Raw genomic sequence first — 20,204 nt, 5'->3', positions numbered from 1 at the left:
GTCCTTTCATCGGATTGGCTGGCCCAACACTGTTTCAGCCGTGGAATGGCCAAATGGGGGAGGCAGCTTGATGGATGAGGTCTCCAGGAGTCAAAAATTATCCAAATCGTATTATGTGATATCATCTACTGTTAAATTCTGCTCCGTACTTCTAAAAAATTTTTATTTTTTATTTTTTTTTATTGAGGATTTGTTCTGTTCTGTGTATTGTATTGTATTGACCCCCTTCTTTTGACACCCACTGCACGCCCAACCTACCTGGAAAGGGGTCTCTGTTTGAACTGCCTTTCCCAAGGTTTCTTCCATTTTTCCCTACTAGGTTTTTTTGGGAGTTTTTCCTTGTCTTCTTAGAGAGTCAAGGCTGGGGGGCTGTCAAGAGGCAGGGCCTGTTAAAGCCCATTGCGGCACTTCCTGTGTGATTTTGGGCTATACAAAAATAAACTGTATTGTATTGTATTTTATGAACTGAGGACCTATAAAAATGCCTTTCTTAATCTTAGCATCACTAATCTGAGGAAAATTAATTTACAAGTAAATGAATCCTGTTTGTGTTTTATTCATTGCTTTAACAAAAGTATTTTGTAAGTCCAGATTTGATATGGACAGGAGGATAGTAAACTTTCTGATTACCACATTTTTCCTTCCTGGAACAAGTGAGGCACATTTTGAGGCACATGGTGGTTGCTCCTGTCCATACGGTTCAATATACATAAAAAACAACAGTACTTGTTGTAACCAAGCTGCGGGCCAAGCAAAACTGCAATTACTTTTAGATCTCTATTTTTATTTCTGATACTGAATATTTTCTGAAAGCATCTTCAGGTTCTGATACATCTCTTTCATCTTAGTAGCATGTACCATAGATGCAGAAGAGAGCATTATTTCCATTATAGTGAAGGGCAGCTTTCAAGCTGACTTTTGAGGAGTAAATGAACAAGCACCGCTCCTCAATGTTTTGTTCATTGCCAATAGTCTCCATAAGTCAATTATTTTTAAATGTAATATTGATTCATATTTGTAAAACAAATGTTTATTAATATTGTTGTTGCACAGTGACACTAAGTGATGAAAATATGAAGGTGGCGTCACAAGAAAACTAAGAATGATAGACAAAGTCTGACTTTCTATTTGGATTCAGCATTACAAAGTATGCTTAGAACACTCAACACCATCTTTAGGAAAAAACGCCTGTTGAGCAGTGCAGTTCATTGATTTATTGCAACCAAATCATCCATTCCTCTTTCCTTCTAGTAATAACAGTATATTATTTGTATATACGCTGTGACAGACTGGTATTCTTTTCAGGGTTTGTTCCTGTGTTATGTACATTACTGTTAGAATAAGGCCCACATGACAGTCAATCAGCCTGTCCCTTGTATTGAGTATTTTTATAGCGAACACCAAATTAAGGCTCTTTAAAGTACGGATACAGACAAGAAATGTCAACATATACGTGTATTATTTTAAGCTACAACATGGTCAGAGGTATGTTTAGGTACACACAAAACTAAGAGAAATCCTCAAGCACAGGAAAAAAAATCCAATATAACAGATAAGTGGTTCATATATTTAGCCCAGTTAAACCTCCACTTAGGATATTATGAAAAGCAATTTTATATACTTCTAAAAACTGTCACATTTTTTATGAATATAGAATGGCATTCAGAAGAAATTCTTAAAAATTTTGTAAAGCCTACAACAACAACAACATTTATTTATTTAGCACATTTTCATACAAATGATGTGTTGAGAAGGCCAGTAAGAGTTGCATTGTGTCTTTGTGGACCTGGAGAAAGCATATGACAGGGTGCCTCAAGAGGAGCTGTGGTATTGTATGAGGAAGTCGGGAGTGGCAGAGAAGTACGTAAGAGTTATACAGGATATGTATGAGGGAAGTGTGACAGCGGTGAGGTCTGCAGTAAGAGTGACGGATGCATTCAAGGTGGAGGTGGGATTACATCAGGGGTCAGATCTGAGCCCTTTCTTATTTGCAATGGTGATGGACAGGTTGACAGATGAGATTAGTGAACTATGATATTTGCTGATGACATTGTGATCTGTAGCAATAGTAGGGAGCAGGTTGAGGAGACCCTGGAGAGGTGGAGATATGCTCTAGGGAGGAGAGGAATGAAGGTCAGTAGGAACAAGACAGAATACATGTGTATAAATGAGGGAGAGGTCAGTGGAATGGTGAGGATGCAAGGAGTAGAGTTGGCAAAGGTGGATGAGTTTAAATACTTGGGATCAACAGTACAGAGTAATGGGGATTGTGGAAGAAAGGTGAAAAGAGTGCAGGCAGGGTGGAATGGGTGGAGAAGAGTGACAGGAGTAATTTGTGACAGACGGGTATCAGCAAGAGTGAAAGGGAAGGTCTACAGGACAGTAGTGAGAACAGCTGTGTTACAGTATATGGGTTGGAGACGGTGGCACTAACCAGAAAGCAGGAAACAGAGCTGGAGGTAGCAGAGTTAAAGATGCTAAGATTTGCACTGGGTGTGACGAGGATGGATAGGATTAGAAATGAGTACATTAGGGGGTCATCTCAAGTTGGACGGTTGGGAGACAAAGTCAGAGAGGTGAGATTGCGTTGGTTTGGACATGTGCAGAGGAGAGATGCTGGGTATACTGGGAGAAGGATGCTAAGGATAGAGCTGCCAGGGAAGAGGAAAAGAGGAAGACCTAAGCAAAGGTTTATGGATGTGGTGAGAGAGGACATGCAGGTGATGGGTGTAACAGAACAAGATGCAGAGGACAGAAAGATATGGAAGAAGTGATCCGCTGTGGCAACCCCTAATGGGAGCAGCCGAAAGGAGAAGAAGAAGAAGATTTTCATACAAATTATGTAGCTCAAAGTGCTATACAGGATGAAGAAAGAGAAAAAAGACAAAATATAAAAAAAAAAATTAGGCAATACTAATTAACATAGAATAAAAGAATAAAAAAAAAAAAAAAAAAAACTCCAGGCGGCTAGAGAAAAAAATAAAATCTTCAGGGGTTCTAGGCCACGAGACCATCCAGCCCCCTGTAGGCATTCTACCTAACATAAATGACCTCAATCAGTCATCATGGTTTTCAGGCTTCACATGGAAGAACTTGATGATGTTGGTCATGTGGACCTTTGGCTTTCAATCCATCAATGTTGGAACAACACATTTAACATCTAACATTTAGAATTCAGTCATCATAGCCCTTATCAGAAAGAATTAATTATATGAACTTTCCTATCCATTAATTTTGGCTAACACTTTTATTCAAGGCAACTTACAACCTTTGAGAGATACAACTGGTTACATTTCTTTTGGTTTTTCCAATTTTTCAGTTTGGAGTGCAATGCAGTAAAGTGACTTGCTTAGGGTCACACAGTGTCAGTAGCAGGCTTTGAACCAACAATCTCAGGGTTTGAGGTCCAAAAAGTTAACCACTAGGCCAAACTGCCTGCCATTACTAGTGCATGGGGTACTATCACAACAGTATTGGGGCAAGGAGCAAACCAGCGCTGAAGGTGAACTCATAGAACAACTGATCATATTGTATATCTTTGGACTGTAGCAGGAAGCAAAACTCTACGTGGACAAAGAATTAAATGTGCAAACTACAGACAAGGACATCCCAACTGAAAACTGAAGTATAGCCAAGCTATGGGAGGCAGACACACTGTTGTCTGTACTGCAGTGCCTCCATAACCACTAAAGGATATTATTTTAAATTGATAAAACGTTAAACTTACCAGTCATAAACAGTCAGCTTTATCCTGTCAGACACAGAAGGAAACTGTTGGGAATAAATAAGAACTATTACATACATACTGTATACTGTGCGGATTTTCCTTCTCAAGCTGTTTTTCTAAGGGAGATAACATTGCAATCAAAAAAGGAAAGGATGTGTTGTTTCTGAAGTGGCCTTATTGCTACAGTGAGTATACACTCATCAGCCACTTTATTAGGTACGCCTGTTCAATCGCTTGTTAACACAAACATCCAATCAGCCAATCATATGGCAGCAGCTCAATGCATTTATGCATGTAGACATTGTCGAGATTACCTGCTGAATTTCAAATTGAGCATCATAATGGGGATGTAAAGTGATTTAAGTGAATTTCAATGTGGCGTGGTTACTGGGGTCAGACAGGCAGGTTTGAGAAATTCAGCAACTGCTGATTTCCACATGCAGCCATCTCTAGGGTTTAAAGTATCTATCTATCTATCTATCTATCTATCTATCTATCTATCTATCTATCTATCTATCTATCTATCTATCTATCTATCTATCTATCTATCTATCTATCTATCTATCTATCTATCTAAAGAGAATGGTCCGAAAAAGGGAAAATATCCAGTGAGCAGCAGTTCTCTAACAGAAAATGCCTTGTTGATGCCAGAGGAGAATGGACAGACTGGTTTGAGCTGGTAGAAGTGTAACTGTAACTCAAATAACCACTCATTACTACTGAGGTATGCAGAAGATCATCATCTCTGAATGCACAACACATCGAACCTTGAAGCAGATGGGCTACAGCAGCAGGAGACCACACCAGGTGCCACTCCGGTCAGCTAAGAACAGGCAACTGAGGCTGTGTTCACCAAAATTGGACAATAGAAGATTGGAAAAAATGTTGCCTGGTCTGAAGAGTCTCGATTTCTGCTGTGACATTTGGGTAGTAGGGTCAGAATTTGGCGACAGCAATATGAAGGTATGGATCCATCCTGCTTTGTATCAATGGTTCAGGCTGGTGGTGGTGGTGTAATGGTATGGAGGATGTTTGCATTTAAATGCCACAGCCTACCTGAGTATTGTTGCTGACCATGTCCATTCCTTTATGACTGCAGTTGTACCCATCTTCTGCTACTTACAGCAGGATAACATGTCATTGCACAAAGCTCAAATCATCTCAAACTGATTTCTTGAACATGACAATGAGTTCAGTGTACTTAAATGGCCTCCAAAGTGACCAGATCTCAATCCAATATAGAACCTTTGGGATGTGGTGCAATGAGAGATTCTAATCATGGATGTGCAGCCAACACATCTGCATGATGTTATGATGTGTCACTATGGAGCAAAATCCCTGAGGAATGTTTCCAGCAACTTGTTGAATCTATGCCACAAAGTGAAGGCAAAAGGGTGTCCAACCATGTACTAGTAAGGTCTACCTAATAAAGAAGCCAGTGAGTGTATATAGCACAGTTTGTACCAAATTAATTCTTAAGGATTATTTCTTATTTGTTCAGGTTTCATTTGTGTCTCCAAATATGTTTATCTATCTATCCATTTCATAGTCTAAATCAGCTTAATCCAAGTCCTTTGGTTCTGGAAAGCAAGAAGCAACTATGCTGAGTTGTACCCCACAGTCACATCTTTAGGAAACCGGTGAGGTAAGGCTTAGGGTTCTGTTGCAAGGTGGAACTGAAATTCCCACGAAAAACACACATACTGCATACACAGACAGAACATGCAGATAACATAAAACAGTTTTCCATACCTTAATCTGTAGATTGAAAGCTTGGTTCCATACTGGGTTGCAGTTTTTTTCAATGACTTTGGAACATATCTAGAAAAAAGTGAACTTGCATTTCAGTACAACAGACAACTAGCAAATGCTGATTAGACTGGTATATTACAGAACATTGTTTTCTTGTCTTTTCTTATTTTAATTTTTCACTGTGCCTAAAATGTACTTAATATGGGCTAAAAATATTAGGATGACAACATGAGGCAAAAGAATTAACCAATACAAAATGAAAGTTGAATGATAGGGTGCAGTGCCTTTTGCTTTGGATTGTCCCTGCACATTTACGTATTTGGCTACCACATTCATCCAAGGTGACTTACAACAATTATAATTGTTTACGTTACTCTCGGTTTCCCAACTGGAGCCCAGGCAGGTCAAGGGACTTGCTCAGGGGCACACAGTGTCAGTAGCAGGATTTGAACCCATAAACACAGGGTTTGAAGTCCAAAGTCTTAACCACTACACCAGACTAAGGAGCTACATAGTTGCAATCTTGTTAATGTGCAATACTAAGAACAGTCTTTATATAAAACACATGAATTGTTTACTTTGGGTGGAATTTAGGAACTGCATTTCAGAATAAAACATTTTTAGAGTAGAAAGCCAATACGTCCTAATATAGCATATGGAATAACGCACACACTCTTGCCTAGAAACTGATATTTATAGAATACCTCGATATATTGTCCTGTACATTACTGGTGCAACACAGTGAAATTACTTCTTTTCAGAAATGCATACCCAATTCCTTACTACTTGTATAAATAAGAGATAAAGTGACCTACAGCTTTTCTTTCCAGATAATGATTATCTGGAGCCCTACAAGACACTACTGAGACACCTTAAAATTGAAAATTAAATTATAATTTGTATCCAATATACTACATTTGCAAAGAATGAAACTCCAGTTCTCAATTAGTTTAGATATTTGAGAGTAGCAAAACTTTCCATCTCAGAGTTAAGCTTGCAGTCTAATCGTTCTTGCCTTACTCATTGAAATACATTGCATAATATTCCCCAAACCACTTAATCCATCAGAGTTGCAGGGATCACAGCGTGTGCTTCATTTGAAAAAATTTGTTTGGTTAAAAAACATCCATCCCAATTTGTCTAGGATATGATGGATAGAGCTATATAAGATGTGCAGATAAAATACTGTTTGCAATGTCAGAGAAAGAGGATTAAATATAAGGCCTGGCATATCTGTTAAATCAACAGTGACAGTTTAGTCTCCATTTTCAAAAAATATAAAAAAACTATATTAGGCTAATATAAAAATATTTGTATCTTTTCCACCAAAGACAAATTCATTCCATGTAATATGCATTCTGGTCAAAATGTTCAGAGAAGTGGAATTAAAAAATTATTGAGGGAGCATTTTATACAAATATTAAAATTGGCATGCAGTATATCATTGCAACTGCAAACAAAAAAACAAAAGACACTGAGCCATCAGACAGTTATTCACAAGAGTAAGTTGAGATTTCTGTAGTTTCCAATTATGGGAATTAATTGAGAACATTACTAAACTATATTTTATACATTGTGGACACCAGGGGATGTCCAGCTCCCCAAACCCTGGACACACCAGACACAGAAGCCAAGTTCAGCACACAAGACGTGTTTATTCCAGTGGGAGACGCTTTTGTCTCGTTCCCCACAGTGTCATTGTTCCCAAGTACAATACAGGATATCACCCTTTCTTTCCTTCCTTCTCTCTTCCTCGTTTCGCCTCCACTCCTCTCCCAGCAAGCTTCGTCCACTTCCTCCCGACTCTGGCTCCCTGAATGGAGTGAGGTGACTCCTTTTATTCTGCTCCTGGGAGGGCTCCAGATTGCTCATCAGTGTTACCTGGAATCACCCTCGGATGTGGTGGAAATCAAGTATAGAGCTCTGCAGCTCCCCCTGGCAACTCCCACGGAACCCAACAGGACTGTACCAAACTCCAACTCCCAGTGTGCCTTGCCGGAATCTGAGGTGCCATAGCCACCCAGGAGGGCTGCCCTCTAGTGTCCCAGAGGAGATAATGCCTCACCGATGCTCTCCCCCCAGGTCTTTCCATTCTGTTGGTGTCCCGACTAGGTAATGGTTGTGGCCACCCATCACAACATACAGTACAAAGAATATATATAGTATGTAGTAATAAATCAAGAATGACGCTAGTGGTACCAATATAAATCAGATCAAAAAGTATCACATAAACTATACATGTAGACTTAACCTGCGTAAGACAGATTTTTACTTCAGATGATATTATGTCTTTGAACAATATCCACTTAAGACTACAAAAGAAGCTAAAATCTTCCCTCTACCATAACCAACAAGTACATGAATGATTTGACCCTGAAGAAAAGTTATTTCAAAACACATCAACCAAAATCAAACAAGAAATGATTTTGCTGACAGTTTTTACTTTTTACATGAAATGTTCTTTACTGAAAGGGATACAAACTCTTTGAATGGAGTCTTGCAGTACTGACTTGTAGCTGATTATCACCACATAAAATTGTCCTAATATTTACTGGCTGTTAATATGATGACTTTATAATGATTCCGCTTAGATCAGTTGTGTGACTTTATACTTGATGCTTTAGATTAAGTCTATGTGTATATCTTGGATGTTACTTTGTTGATTTTTGTACATGATGTAACAGTAATCTTAATTTTTTGTAATATCTATATCCACGGATGGCCAACTCTGACTCTGGAGAGCCACAGTGGCTGCAGGTTTTTGTTCCAGCCCAGTTGCGTAATTGGAAGCCAATCCTTTCCAATAACAGATCTTATTTAATTTCATGGCTTGCTAGCGTTTTAACTCAACAATCCCCATTCTTTCTTAAATCATAGATCTTTTTTTTTTCCTTTCTAATGATACCTGTATCATCCAAATGATTTGAAGCCGTGGTGACATTTTGTATATTAGTTGATAAATATTTTATATGTCTATTTGTAAATCAGATAAAGCAAATGTAATATTAGTGTTTCAGGACTTCATTGATGAGAATAGTAATGTTTTCATGTCTAACTAACAGACCCCCCCGAGTCTTTAGGACTGACTCAGGATGTAAATATTCTTGCAGAGGAAGCTCAGACCGATTTGGTATCCGCCACAGGAAGGCCGAACTACCGAGCTGGCAGGCTTCAGCTCAACTTGTGATCTTTGGGGCAGGTGTGAAAAGGCAGTGTGTGCATCCATTGGTCTGAGGTACGGCTGTTTGGGATTGGTTTGGAATCTGAGGCCGTTCTGCACCACAACACCCTACTGGTGTAAGGATTTGACCCCTCATTCCCTTTCTCTGTCTCTTCCACTCCATTGCCATAAAAACAACGGACTGAGGAACACAGCTCAGCAGCCATATTGACACTGGCATGCAGCCTGTCCTTAGAAAAGAATGACGTAACTTGAGACATTCAAGTAACTACAAGTCGGTGTGCCACCTGAAACTACACATCTAGCATTTACAGTATCAGGTTGTATGGCTGCCAATATTCACATGTGCTTTGCTTATTGTTGTTATTTTATGAATATTATCAATAATACATTATGTAAAGTTGTAAGTTAACTCCTACTTGTCCTTTTACTCGATGTAATTGCCTGAGGTTATAGATGTAGAAGAGAAGATGGGGAGAAGTTATAAAGTTCAAAAATGTATAAACAGTGGTAAGTCTATGGGATTTGAGGCATTCTGATAAAGTCTTAACAATAAAGAATAGAAAAGGGGAAAGCAGAGTAATATAGAACTCTACAAAAAAGAAGCCTTAAACGGGTGAGTAATTTTCAGTTCTTCACTTTCTTTTCAGTTTCCTTCTGAGTACTTAATTAAACCAAATAGCGAATGATGGAAATGGAGACAAGCTAGATGTAGAACTGCTGGTTCCCTAGTCATTTGCATTTTATTGCTAATAAGGAGCAGTTAAAACAATGAATACAGCTGTTTAAGACTACAATAAGTAATTAAGGGTTCAAAATCTTAATAAGCAGAAAAATGTCAGTTGAGCAATAAGTGCTTCATCAGTAATGAACAATTTCTCATGAAGCAATTGGTTTGGAACAAAAACCTGAAGCCACTGCAGCTCTCCAGGACTGACGTTTCTCTGCCCTGATTTAAAGTGTCTGAGTCTTAAATAACAAATAAATGAAGTTAATTAGTAGTAAAAACTACATAGTAATTAAGAAAATTAAATGAAAATCTGCAGCCTCTGTGTCTCTCCAGGATCAGAGTTGGCCACCCCTGATATATTCTTAAAGCTGTATCAAATAATACTGTTTAATATCTTCATTTAAAATATTTTTCATATTACAGTAAAACCTCGATTATCCGTCAGGAGTTGGGACAGAGGCTGTGACGGATAAGAGAAAAGACATAAAACAGAACATAACAAAATTAATCAATTCATTTATTGTAATAACCAGTGTAATAAGCAAATACAACTCAGAGGTACTGGAGTTTGCTATGTTTTTCTTGGAGTCTTTCTTCCGTAACAAACGGTGCCTGTCTTATACGCCACTTTCTGGGTTACAGAACATACCTCCAAAATAATAAAAAAAACAGCTTTCCATACCAATCAGTTTATCTCCAGCCACTTACATTCTTTTCTTCTGTAAGTAGCAAACACTCCTGCTTATTGTCTCCTGACTTTCCTCAAAACGTCCTTCCACCGCACCTTTCTTTTCCTCCTAACTTCTCCTGTCACTCATCTCCTAAGAGGCGACAGTGTCCTCCTCTTACAGAGCAGAAGCCCTTCACCCAGTCCCATCACTTACAGCATTCATTCCACCCTTTCATCACAAGCTGCCTGTACATCACAATTTATTAACAAAACATAATATAACAGAATTTAAAAAGAAAATTACAATACAGAAGAGCATTAACATTATTACAGAATAACATTACCGTCAGTGGTTTCCATTTGAGACATTTTTCAATTTTGTCAGCATCACGCTTTATATCGTTCACTGTTGTTCTTCCTACTCCATAAATTGAAGTAATACTTGAAACACTTTCTCCGTTTCGTAAATGTTTAATAATTTCAAATTTTATGACAATTCCAACACTACACGCATACGTTTATGGGCCATAACAATGTAAAGTAGATTAATTATAACAAAAGAGAAAAGTTACAAAACGCTATTAAAACTGAAGGTATGTAACTGACACTGTGGTGCTGGCGATGAACATACGCGCAGTATTAGTACAGATATAGGTAGGCGCTGGTGTGCACAATGGTTTTTTTTTTGGCCGTGATAGTTAATCGAGTGATGGATAATCAAGATTTTACTGTATTATCTTTTTTATAATTATTAATTCCCTCTATAAAAAAATCTCAACTTGCTTTTGTGAATGTGTAGATTATATTTTTCAGTAAGATAGTTGTTAGTTATGTTAACCAATTAAAAAGTCACATAGAAGCAATCCAGAAGGAGACACTGTCAATGGTTAAACTCCCTTCTGTTGTCCAAAACAATGACAGAATCGGGAAATAAGTGGTTCTTTAGTGTCTCTCTTTGTTCAAATTCAAAACAAAAACAACCTGACCTGACTTTTTACAGCTCTCTGACTGATAAAGAACAAAGAAGACAAATGAATCCAAACCATCAAAAGAGATAAACGACTAAATTTTGTTATATGCTGTTGCAGCACGCGTGTTTGTTTGTAGATGGAACTTCAAGTCTCATCTGTATAAAATTTACGCACTGCCTCAAAGCTGATGTTGTGTCAAGATAACAGACATAGCAGTTGTCTTTTGAAAGGACAAATGCTTTGATCAGAATTAACGTTGAGAGTCTGCCTGATGGAAAACAGCACAGCATTTCTCCTGTCAATGGACAATGTCTATGCAAATTGATCAGCTCCTGGTCAGAATACACAACTTAACAGAACTGCAATGAGATTTTTTTTTCCTGAGAAACACTATGAGCTGTAAAAGCACATTTAATGTTGAATATCCATGCATTTCATGGTAGAAGAGTTACAAATATACAACAAACAAGTAAAAAAAGCTTTTGAAACAATGTGAAGGTAAACGGTTGCTAAGTAAATGTTTATCAAATACGTTTAACTTATAATCCATCCATCTATTATCCAACCCACTATATCCTAACTACAGGGTCACGGGGTCTGCTGGAGCCAATCCCAGCCAACACAGGGCACAAGGCAGGAAACAAACCCCGGGCAGGGCGCCAGCCCACTGCATTAACTTGTAAGATTAGAGCTAACTTACTGTGTTGATTCTTCATTACAACTAGGGGGCTTCGCTGACCAAGCCACCCAGCCTCTGCGACGCGCCAGCCACTTTGTGTCTCTGCCACTCACGTATGTGGATTTCACTTTCAAATCTTTTAATTCTTGTGGATACGCCTCTTCATTGGGAAAAAACACTACTTTTCCCTGATGGCAACACGAATTAGGCGATCTGCAAGTCTCCAACTTAAAGTTTAAATCCGAACAATATATTTGATCTCTTTTTGCTGTTCCATTATTTCAGAGAGTAATAATTTCCACTAATGCAATCTTTACTATCATTTTTTTGAAACTTTTGAATTTTAGTACTTTCATTATCTCTAACCTGCTCTGCATGTGTATCGCGCCAAAGCTTTTGAATTCTTTACGACGTTCTACGTTGTCATCTACTCTTTGTCTTTTATTTCCGGCCCAAGGTGTGGTTAAATCTCTTGCACAAAATCTCATCTTGCAGGACATGAAGTTATCTCTCTGTCACGCCTCGTCCCAGGCTAAAAAGTCTTGTCTCATCACAGGATTTTTTTATTATAATAGAGAGATACACTGACATACAATTGAAGAAGAGCAAGCTAACGTTAAGTATAAAAACAAAGGTTAGCTGAAATTGTCACCATATTGCCACAAGGAAGTTAAACTTACATTGGCAATTATAAAGGAACTCGTCATGTGATCCTTCAAAGATGGGTAATATAATAAATTTAAAAATATTTGATATGTCCTGCCCTACATGTACCTTTGGCTCCTTTTCTCAGTATCCACGTGTGTCTGAACCTCTGTAGAGTGTGTTCCAGTAAAGCCTGCTTCTCAGAATCTGTCATTTTGAGGCGAATTACTTGCCTGCTGTCCACTTATATACTTCCCATCTTTGTAAGTGACTTTTGGTGTGGCCGTCACTACCCATTTTGTTCTACCTGGTAGTGACATGTTCTTTCTTGCCTTTACTTCTCCTCGCATGTCTCGCACTTGCACTGTCTTGTTTGATTGCTTCACAAAAGTCTGACCAATTAGACTCCTCACAGGGACTTGACACACATACACACAGTCCTTAGTATTGTATTATATACTAGATAGACTTCTCCACAAACAATTTATAGTCTTTGTTGGATTTTGATGCTTTCATTGTGCACTGCTTTTCAGCAATTTGTTCATCAAAATAATCATTTTTTGGATAAGTAGAAAAAAAGCAATCCATTGCTATTCTGCGTACATTAAGTAGGTTTAACCATCGATGCACCAGTTTTGAATTTTATGAAAAGGACTAATTAGTACAATTAAGTTATGATAAGACTACCGTTTTCAAAACAAATTCAGGTAGTTACAATAAATCTTAAATATTAATACACAAACAAACAGAAAAAGGTAATTTACTGCATAGTACCGAGTCCTGAAAATACAACTCTATTATGTATTAATTATATTAAATTATGACATAATTCATCACAAGTAAACATAAAGCTCTTTATCAACAAAATTTTGCTGTCTGTATGGAAAAAATCAAGCAAGACTTGTATGGATGGTCAACCCTTTATCTCACTTTAGCTGGAAGAATTAACATTGTTAAGATGAATATCCTCCCTAAGCTTTTCGTTTTATTTCAAAATATTCCAATATACATCAATAAATCATTCATTAAGAAATTAGATTCAACCATAACCACAATAATTTGGAATTCAAAACATCTACGTATCCAAAGACCGACCCTACAAAGGCCAAAAACAGAAGGTGGCATGGCTCTGCCTAACTTTCAGTTTTATTACTGGGCAGCAAACATACAACATATAAAAACCTGGACACAAATAAATGAACATATGCAGGCTTGGTCTGCAATAGAAATAGAATCCTGCAGTTCATCTTTATATTCCTTGCTTTGCACTCCAATAAATGCAAATTATCACCAATATACTAATAACCCCAATAGTGCTTCACTCGCTCAGAATATGGAACCAATGTAGGAAACATTTTAAGATAGAGAATCTTTTATCGGTGGCACCACTGCATGAGAACCACCTTTTTCAACCATCCCAAACATATGCAGTTTTTAATGACTGGAAAACATTTGGGATTAAATCACTTAGAGATCTATACATAGACAACGTCTTTGCATCCTGTGAACAATTACATTCTAAATTTAACTTTCCAGCAAAACATTTCTTTCACTATCTTCAAATTAGAAACTGTGTTAAACATAACCTGCCCAATTCCCCTCATCTCCCACCTCCCTCTATGCTGGAAAATATATTCATTAGTTTCAAGCACATAGACAGCATCTCTGCAATATATAAAACCATTTTACAGTCCCTCCCTTTCAAAGATCCAAGAGGACAATGGGAAAGGATCTCTCACTCAACATATCAGAAAAAGAGTGGAAGGTAGCAATGCAGAGAATTCACTCAAGCTCCATATGTGCAAAGCATACAATTATTCAACTAAAAATTATATATCGAGCACATCTGTCTCACTTAAAATTGTCCAAAATGTTTCCAGGGCAAGATCCAACCTGCAAACGCTGCAATCAAGTTCCAGCCTCACTGGGTCACATGTTTTGGGCCTGCACCAAATTAACATCATTTTGGACCAAGATTTTCAAATGCCTTTCAGACAGCCTAGGTGTCACAATCCCTCCTAACCCATTAACAGCTGTGTTTGGTGTTCTTCCAGATGGGTTTAAATTGGAGAAGGACAAACAAACTGTGATTGTATTCACTACACTTTTGGCACACAGACTTATTTTGCTAAACTGGAAGAATCCTAACTCTCCTCTTTTAAGTCAGTGGGTAACCAATGTTTTAAACTATTTGAAATTGGAAAAAATCAAATTCTCAGTTAGAGGATCTGTGCAGAACTTTTTCAAAACCTGGCAGGATCTAATCAATAATATTTTAGAATAAGCTCTTAAAGCACTGAGGAAGCAGATTCTCTCCCTTTTCTTTGTCTTCTCCATTTATCTATATTCACTTATTACTCTGTCTATTTGCTCACTTTCTCAGGGGTGGGGGTTGATTTGTTTTCAATCCTATTCTTGTAAAATTGATGTATTTGTATGGAATGTTGTGTGATTTCAATAAAATCAATAAAAATTAATAAAAAAAAAATTATGACATAATTCATCCAAGATGTTAAAAATAACTGAATTAAGAACCATTCGAAGTTCATTCTGATGTACATTTTATAGATGAGGACGGCATGAAAGGATGGTGTTTCTGTTTCCTAGATATTTACAGCCATAACTACATGTTCTTTTTACCAGTTGTTAATGGTAGAGTGACCTCATAAGTATGATGAAGCATAAGAATACCTGCACACATATGAATCCCCAGTGATGTCCTTGTTATTTTTTCCAGATTTTGTGGGTAAATCGCTAGTTAACAAATGAAAGTGTATTTGTGCATTTGTGAAAACAGTCTTTCTATATATATGTATATATATACTTATACAATTTTAAGAATTAATTTAATCAGTGACTGAAGTGAAAAAAGAACTGGCAGTATTCCATTGGTTTGGCTGATAACTTGAAATGATTTCAGATAGCATTCCTTTTCAGAAACTATATCAGACAGCTGTTAGAAAGGGGATTTTCCCCTTGTAAGGACAAAAGCTTGGTGAAAAGACAGATTGTTTTTTCTAAATACTAGGGGGCTCTGCCCCCTGCTCGCCCACCCCCCGGGTTTGATTTACTGGATATACAATGGAAATTGTTACATATGCATTATTTTCACTTTTACTTTAAAACTTTTGTAAAAACTATACTTGTCCTTTATTTCTAGCCCCGGGCGTGGTTAAATCTCTTTCTCCTAGGACATATAACGCTGCTTGTGTTGTGAAGGGGAGGGCGGCTGAACGCACGCTAAGGAGATACAGTCAGATCACGTTGTCTTGCTGCTGCTGCTGGCGAGCTGCCTGTTATGTTTGTCGCGCTGTGCATCGATCATTTAAAAACCTCTACAGCAGCTGTCCTTTTGCCACTTTGTGTCTCTGCTGCTCGTGTTGTGAAGGGGGTGCTGAACACATGCTAAGGAGTTGCAATCAGATCATCTACTGGCTTCCAACTGCTGCTGCTGGCAAGCTGCATGTTCTGCTTGTTGTTTGTCATTGTTTTAAGAGCTGGGAGCACATGATGTCTGACTACCAAATGCATTCCAACAACTGCTTGGTTAGATGTCCATGAACTTGTTTTAAATGTTGTCTCACTGCCTTGTCTCGCGTGACGTTACAGTGTCTCTCGCAGGACGTCAAATTGCAATCTCTTGGCACCAAGTCTCATGTTTAAAGTCCCAGCGAAACGCTCCGTGGCCAATCTCTTTCATCTCGTGGGTCTTTTAAGTGTCTTCCGAGAAGATCACGTCTCGTCTCCTTGGTCTCCCTTCCACCAAGATTTTTTTTATAATAGAGGGACAGGTCAGTAGTGGGGCAAAGTGCCAGTATGTCTGCATTAACTGGCAGTAATCCTAAAAGCAGAACTTGTAAGTGCCAATTCAACAATGTAGATTTTGCTGTAGTGGTACTGCATGGTGGTGCAGAAGCCTTACAGCCAAGAGACTGGGGTTCAGGTCCTCAGTGTTGTTTGGGTTGCATTCCCCAGTCCAAAGATATGCAGATTAGGTGGAGTGGCAATGCTAAATTGGCCCAGTTGTGTGTATTTGTGAGTTTATCCTGCAGTGGACTTGTACCCTGTCCAGGTATTGTTCCTACCTTATGCCTGATGCTTACTACGGTAGTCTCCACCTGCTCATTGACTGTGCTCAGGATAAGCGTGTCTGGAACATAAATGAATGGATGGTTCTTGCCTTCTCAGACAGCGTTGAGGTAAGGTTAAATGGCTTACCTAAACATTGGAAATGAATCAGTGGACTTGAAAAATGGGTGGATGCATTTTAAAGATGACAGAATGGTCAATTTTGAACTTTGTTCAACCGAGCCCTCAGTGTTAACTGCTTTCAGTTACTTAATGGCCGTGTTATCATCTCGACATTTTAGTGCTGAATTTTGCAAATTTAAGTATCATTTTCATAAAAGTTTTTTTTGTTGTTTTCCAAACAGAACAAAATGAATTTCAGGGTTTTCAGTATTTCAGGCACGTTAAAAAAACAAACAAACACTGCAGCATTCTGGACTGTTTTTAAAAGTAGGAAATAAAATCACCATGGCTGAATTTGGCTTATGGGTTTTAGGACAAAATTCAAAGTGATATCTGACAACACAGCCCTCAAGGTATGTGAATTTACTGCAATGGTTTGCGAGCATTTCTGGCTAAACAGCCAGAATGTACCACTTTAGTGTCACCAGTTAACCCAACTAACTGCATGTCTTTAGGATGTTATGAAATGTGATGTTATTGTTATTTTTATGTGGCCATCATGTTCACTTTGGATTCAGTGTATTGGTTTTCATTAATAACCACTGGTGAAGTAGATTTAAATAAACAAAAGGACAGAGTAGGGGGCACATTAAAATTTATAATTGCTCCTTACTTTTTTGCCGGCAAAACAAACTTCAACGAAAGGATCTACCAGTGTCTTCTTATCACTTGCACCTCCAAATATCTTCTTTACACTCTGAAGAAGGGTATCATCCACTGTAAAAACACATTTACTTAATTAAGAATAAGTTAACCTCAAATCATATTTAAACCCAGCCTCTAACATGCAGTTAGACAGTACCAGTTGATAAAATAATTAACATTACCTAAATCAAATTAACTCTTCATGATAAAAATGAAAACAAAGTTATGAAAAATATCCAAACCTTAAGACAAACTGGGACTTTTAACTATGAGGGAGATGATCTGAAATTGAAATAATTGAAATGATTTCCACTGGAAATGGTTATTTAAGTTGAATTTTTTTATATTCAATATGTCCATCAACATTCTCTATTCACGCTCCTTGATTCCATTCTTACTTTGAAGAAGTGATTTCTTCTAGCCAACAGATGACAACAGCTATAAAACCATAGGCTGGCTGTAGCACTGGAGTAATGGTCAATAAGAGTCTTACACGCTACATGAAATCAAACTTCAAACTAGATATATTTTTTATTGTTGAATGATGTTCCAATATTCAGACAAGCATTGATCCTAAAGATTTATTTTTTCCAGAAACATTAATTTGGGCATGAAAAGAGTTGGAAAGTGTGCAGAGAGAGAGAAAAATGCCAGCTAGATATCAGTCAGATTCACTGCCACTTCCAGACTTCTTGATCAAGGAGGAGGATCTTTCTCTTACTCTGGATATGCCCCACATTTAACAAGACAATGGCTTCACTTCAACTTGGAAGTTACTTGTGAATTTAGTATTCAGGCTTTTTGGATTTGATAATCAAAATGGTACCATCAACTGACTTAGTTTTAGTGGGAGTGTCACCGATTATGTAGACAATGACAAATATAAATGGAGAAGAGTCACTGGAGAATCATTACTTCCCTTATCTGAGCCTGACTAGTCAAATGTTATCGGATTTCTGTGCAAATCATGTCCATAACAAACACCATGCTCAAACCCAAGGATACTCATAAATGTTGACAGAGTACCTTGGGCCAAAGATCAATAACTGACAATACAGTTGTGTAATCAGATCTGAAGGTGCGTGTTCTGGACAGAGAAAAAGTGCTAAGCTGTCAGCTGATCTCTATGTGGTGCTGAGCTGGCTCAGATAGATTGATTGGCCATTACACAGACCTGGAAAACCCAACAGGGTAGCGAGGGTCTGCTGTGAATGATTAGCAGGCACCTGTGTTGATAGTATATAACTATCACCTCTAAAAAGGGACTTCTCCTGCATCTGAGGAGATGTCAGGGTCATTGAGTATGAAAGGACTGTAATCAAGTTGTCAGTAGTGAAGGCAGCTCCAAGAATCTTTGGCCAGGTGGTTGTTGGCTCCTACAATGGAGGCCACCATAGGAACACTTGGTGGACACCAACAGAAAGAGAAGCTGTCAAACTGAAGAAAGAGGACTTCCATCTTACCAGGAAAGTTTCTGGATTTGACTGTGAGATACTGGAATGTCAAAAAGACAGACGCCACTGCATTAGCCGAAGCAAAGACCATGTTGCGAGTGGAGTCTGGCCAACCGATGGAGACTAGTCTTCAGACACTCTGAAAGAGATTCTGGTAAACATCTGATGCAGTCAAGTTGCTCTCAGTAAAAATGTGGAAATGTTAACCTTAACTGGGGATATTGTTGAGAGGTCGAAGGGACATTGTCACAAGCTCAGAAGCATTGAAAGAAGTTGGGTGTAACTCTGGGGTTGAAGTCACAGCAGTGATTAAAAAGCCTTGTAGTGGCAAACCAGAAAATGTTGGAAATTGTGTGGGTATTTTGACTAACATGTCTCTTAACTGTTGCATGGAACAGTGTTATTCTTAAATAGGTGTGTTTCATTTACTCAGGAATCACACTGCTCAGTCAAAGCCAGGATCATAAAACAGAGATTGTCAGATAGATGAATCTTGGGACATCCTGGAGCAATGCTAATTCTTTTCTACCCATGGAACAATGGACCAACTCCTTACCCTGACACAGATATTTAAGATGGAAATAGAAATTAGCCAATCCTACCTAAATGGGCTACATGAATTTGTAATCAGCTTATGATTTTGTACCCTGTCACAATGTCACATGTACTGACGTGTGCACCTTTTTATGCTTCAGAAGGAATCGAGCCCAACTGCCACCTGCCAAAAGCTTACAAAGGACAGACATCACAATAGCACAGGAATTAATTATTAAAAATTAGGGTGTATGACAGCAAATTCATTGAAAATTGACATTAAAGGGACCCCATTAGTTTATCTTACGCCACTCCTCTCAAATGTTATTTGCTTAGAAGCAAAGTGTTAAAAATAAATACATTCAAAAAATAGGTTAAATATTCTGGGTTACATTTCAGTAAGAAAACAGATATTAACACTTTATGCTCAAAATAAGGTCATGAACAAGAACTGCTTCATTTAATAACAAAAGAATATTGTCACACACGTGTGCATGGGAGGCAGTTAAAGGGCTCAAATGAGGACAATCCCACACCAGACCAGGGGGCGGCAGAGTACGCTAATCCTTTCTCTCTTTCCAATGCAGACCAGTTATGGAAAATTCCGCCAGGCCCAGATGACACCAACTTCCAGTCCCGGCCCCCATGACGTCTCTTCCTCTGTCTTGCTTTAAAGCCGCCATCTTTACCTCAGCCAGTCAGTTCTGTTTTGGACTCCAATCTGTACACAACTATAAAATCTATCAAATTTTTGCCGCCAGATTCAAGTATACGGGAGGCTGACCCAAACCTTTTTGTGGCTCTTTTTTCTTTCTCTCACAGTAATAGCACTTTAAAACACCTTGGTGTGAAGGAGCTAGTTTTCAACATGAGGCTTTACTATGTAACCAATTATTTACATAGACACCCCTACTGAAAGAAGCAACATTAATTCAAAGTCAAACTATGAATTGTTTATGGTCATC

General features: G+C 38.2%; 1 protein-coding gene across 1 annotated transcript in view; it reads right to left on the bottom strand.

The window, feature by feature from the left end:
- LOC114645588 (myoferlin-like) overlaps positions 1–20,204 on the bottom strand; it is a 131,710-nt gene that overhangs the window by 92,948 nt on the left and 18,558 nt on the right. The window contains exons 9-11 of the mRNA XM_051922601.1: positions 17,220–17,323; positions 5,480–5,548; positions 3,728–3,771 (exon numbers count right to left, since the gene is read on the bottom strand). Of these exons, the coding sequence (XP_051778561.1) occupies positions 3,728–3,771; positions 5,480–5,548; positions 17,220–17,323 (217 nt within the window). The remainder of the gene's footprint in view (positions 1–3,727; positions 3,772–5,479; positions 5,549–17,219; positions 17,324–20,204) is intronic.

The sequence above is a fragment of the Erpetoichthys calabaricus genome, chromosome 2 (assembly GCF_900747795.2).
Source record: "Erpetoichthys calabaricus chromosome 2, fErpCal1.3, whole genome shotgun sequence".
Classification (NCBI taxonomy): Eukaryota; Metazoa; Chordata; class Cladistia; order Polypteriformes; family Polypteridae; genus Erpetoichthys; species Erpetoichthys calabaricus.
This window is presented reverse-complemented; position numbering and strand designations above follow the sequence as displayed.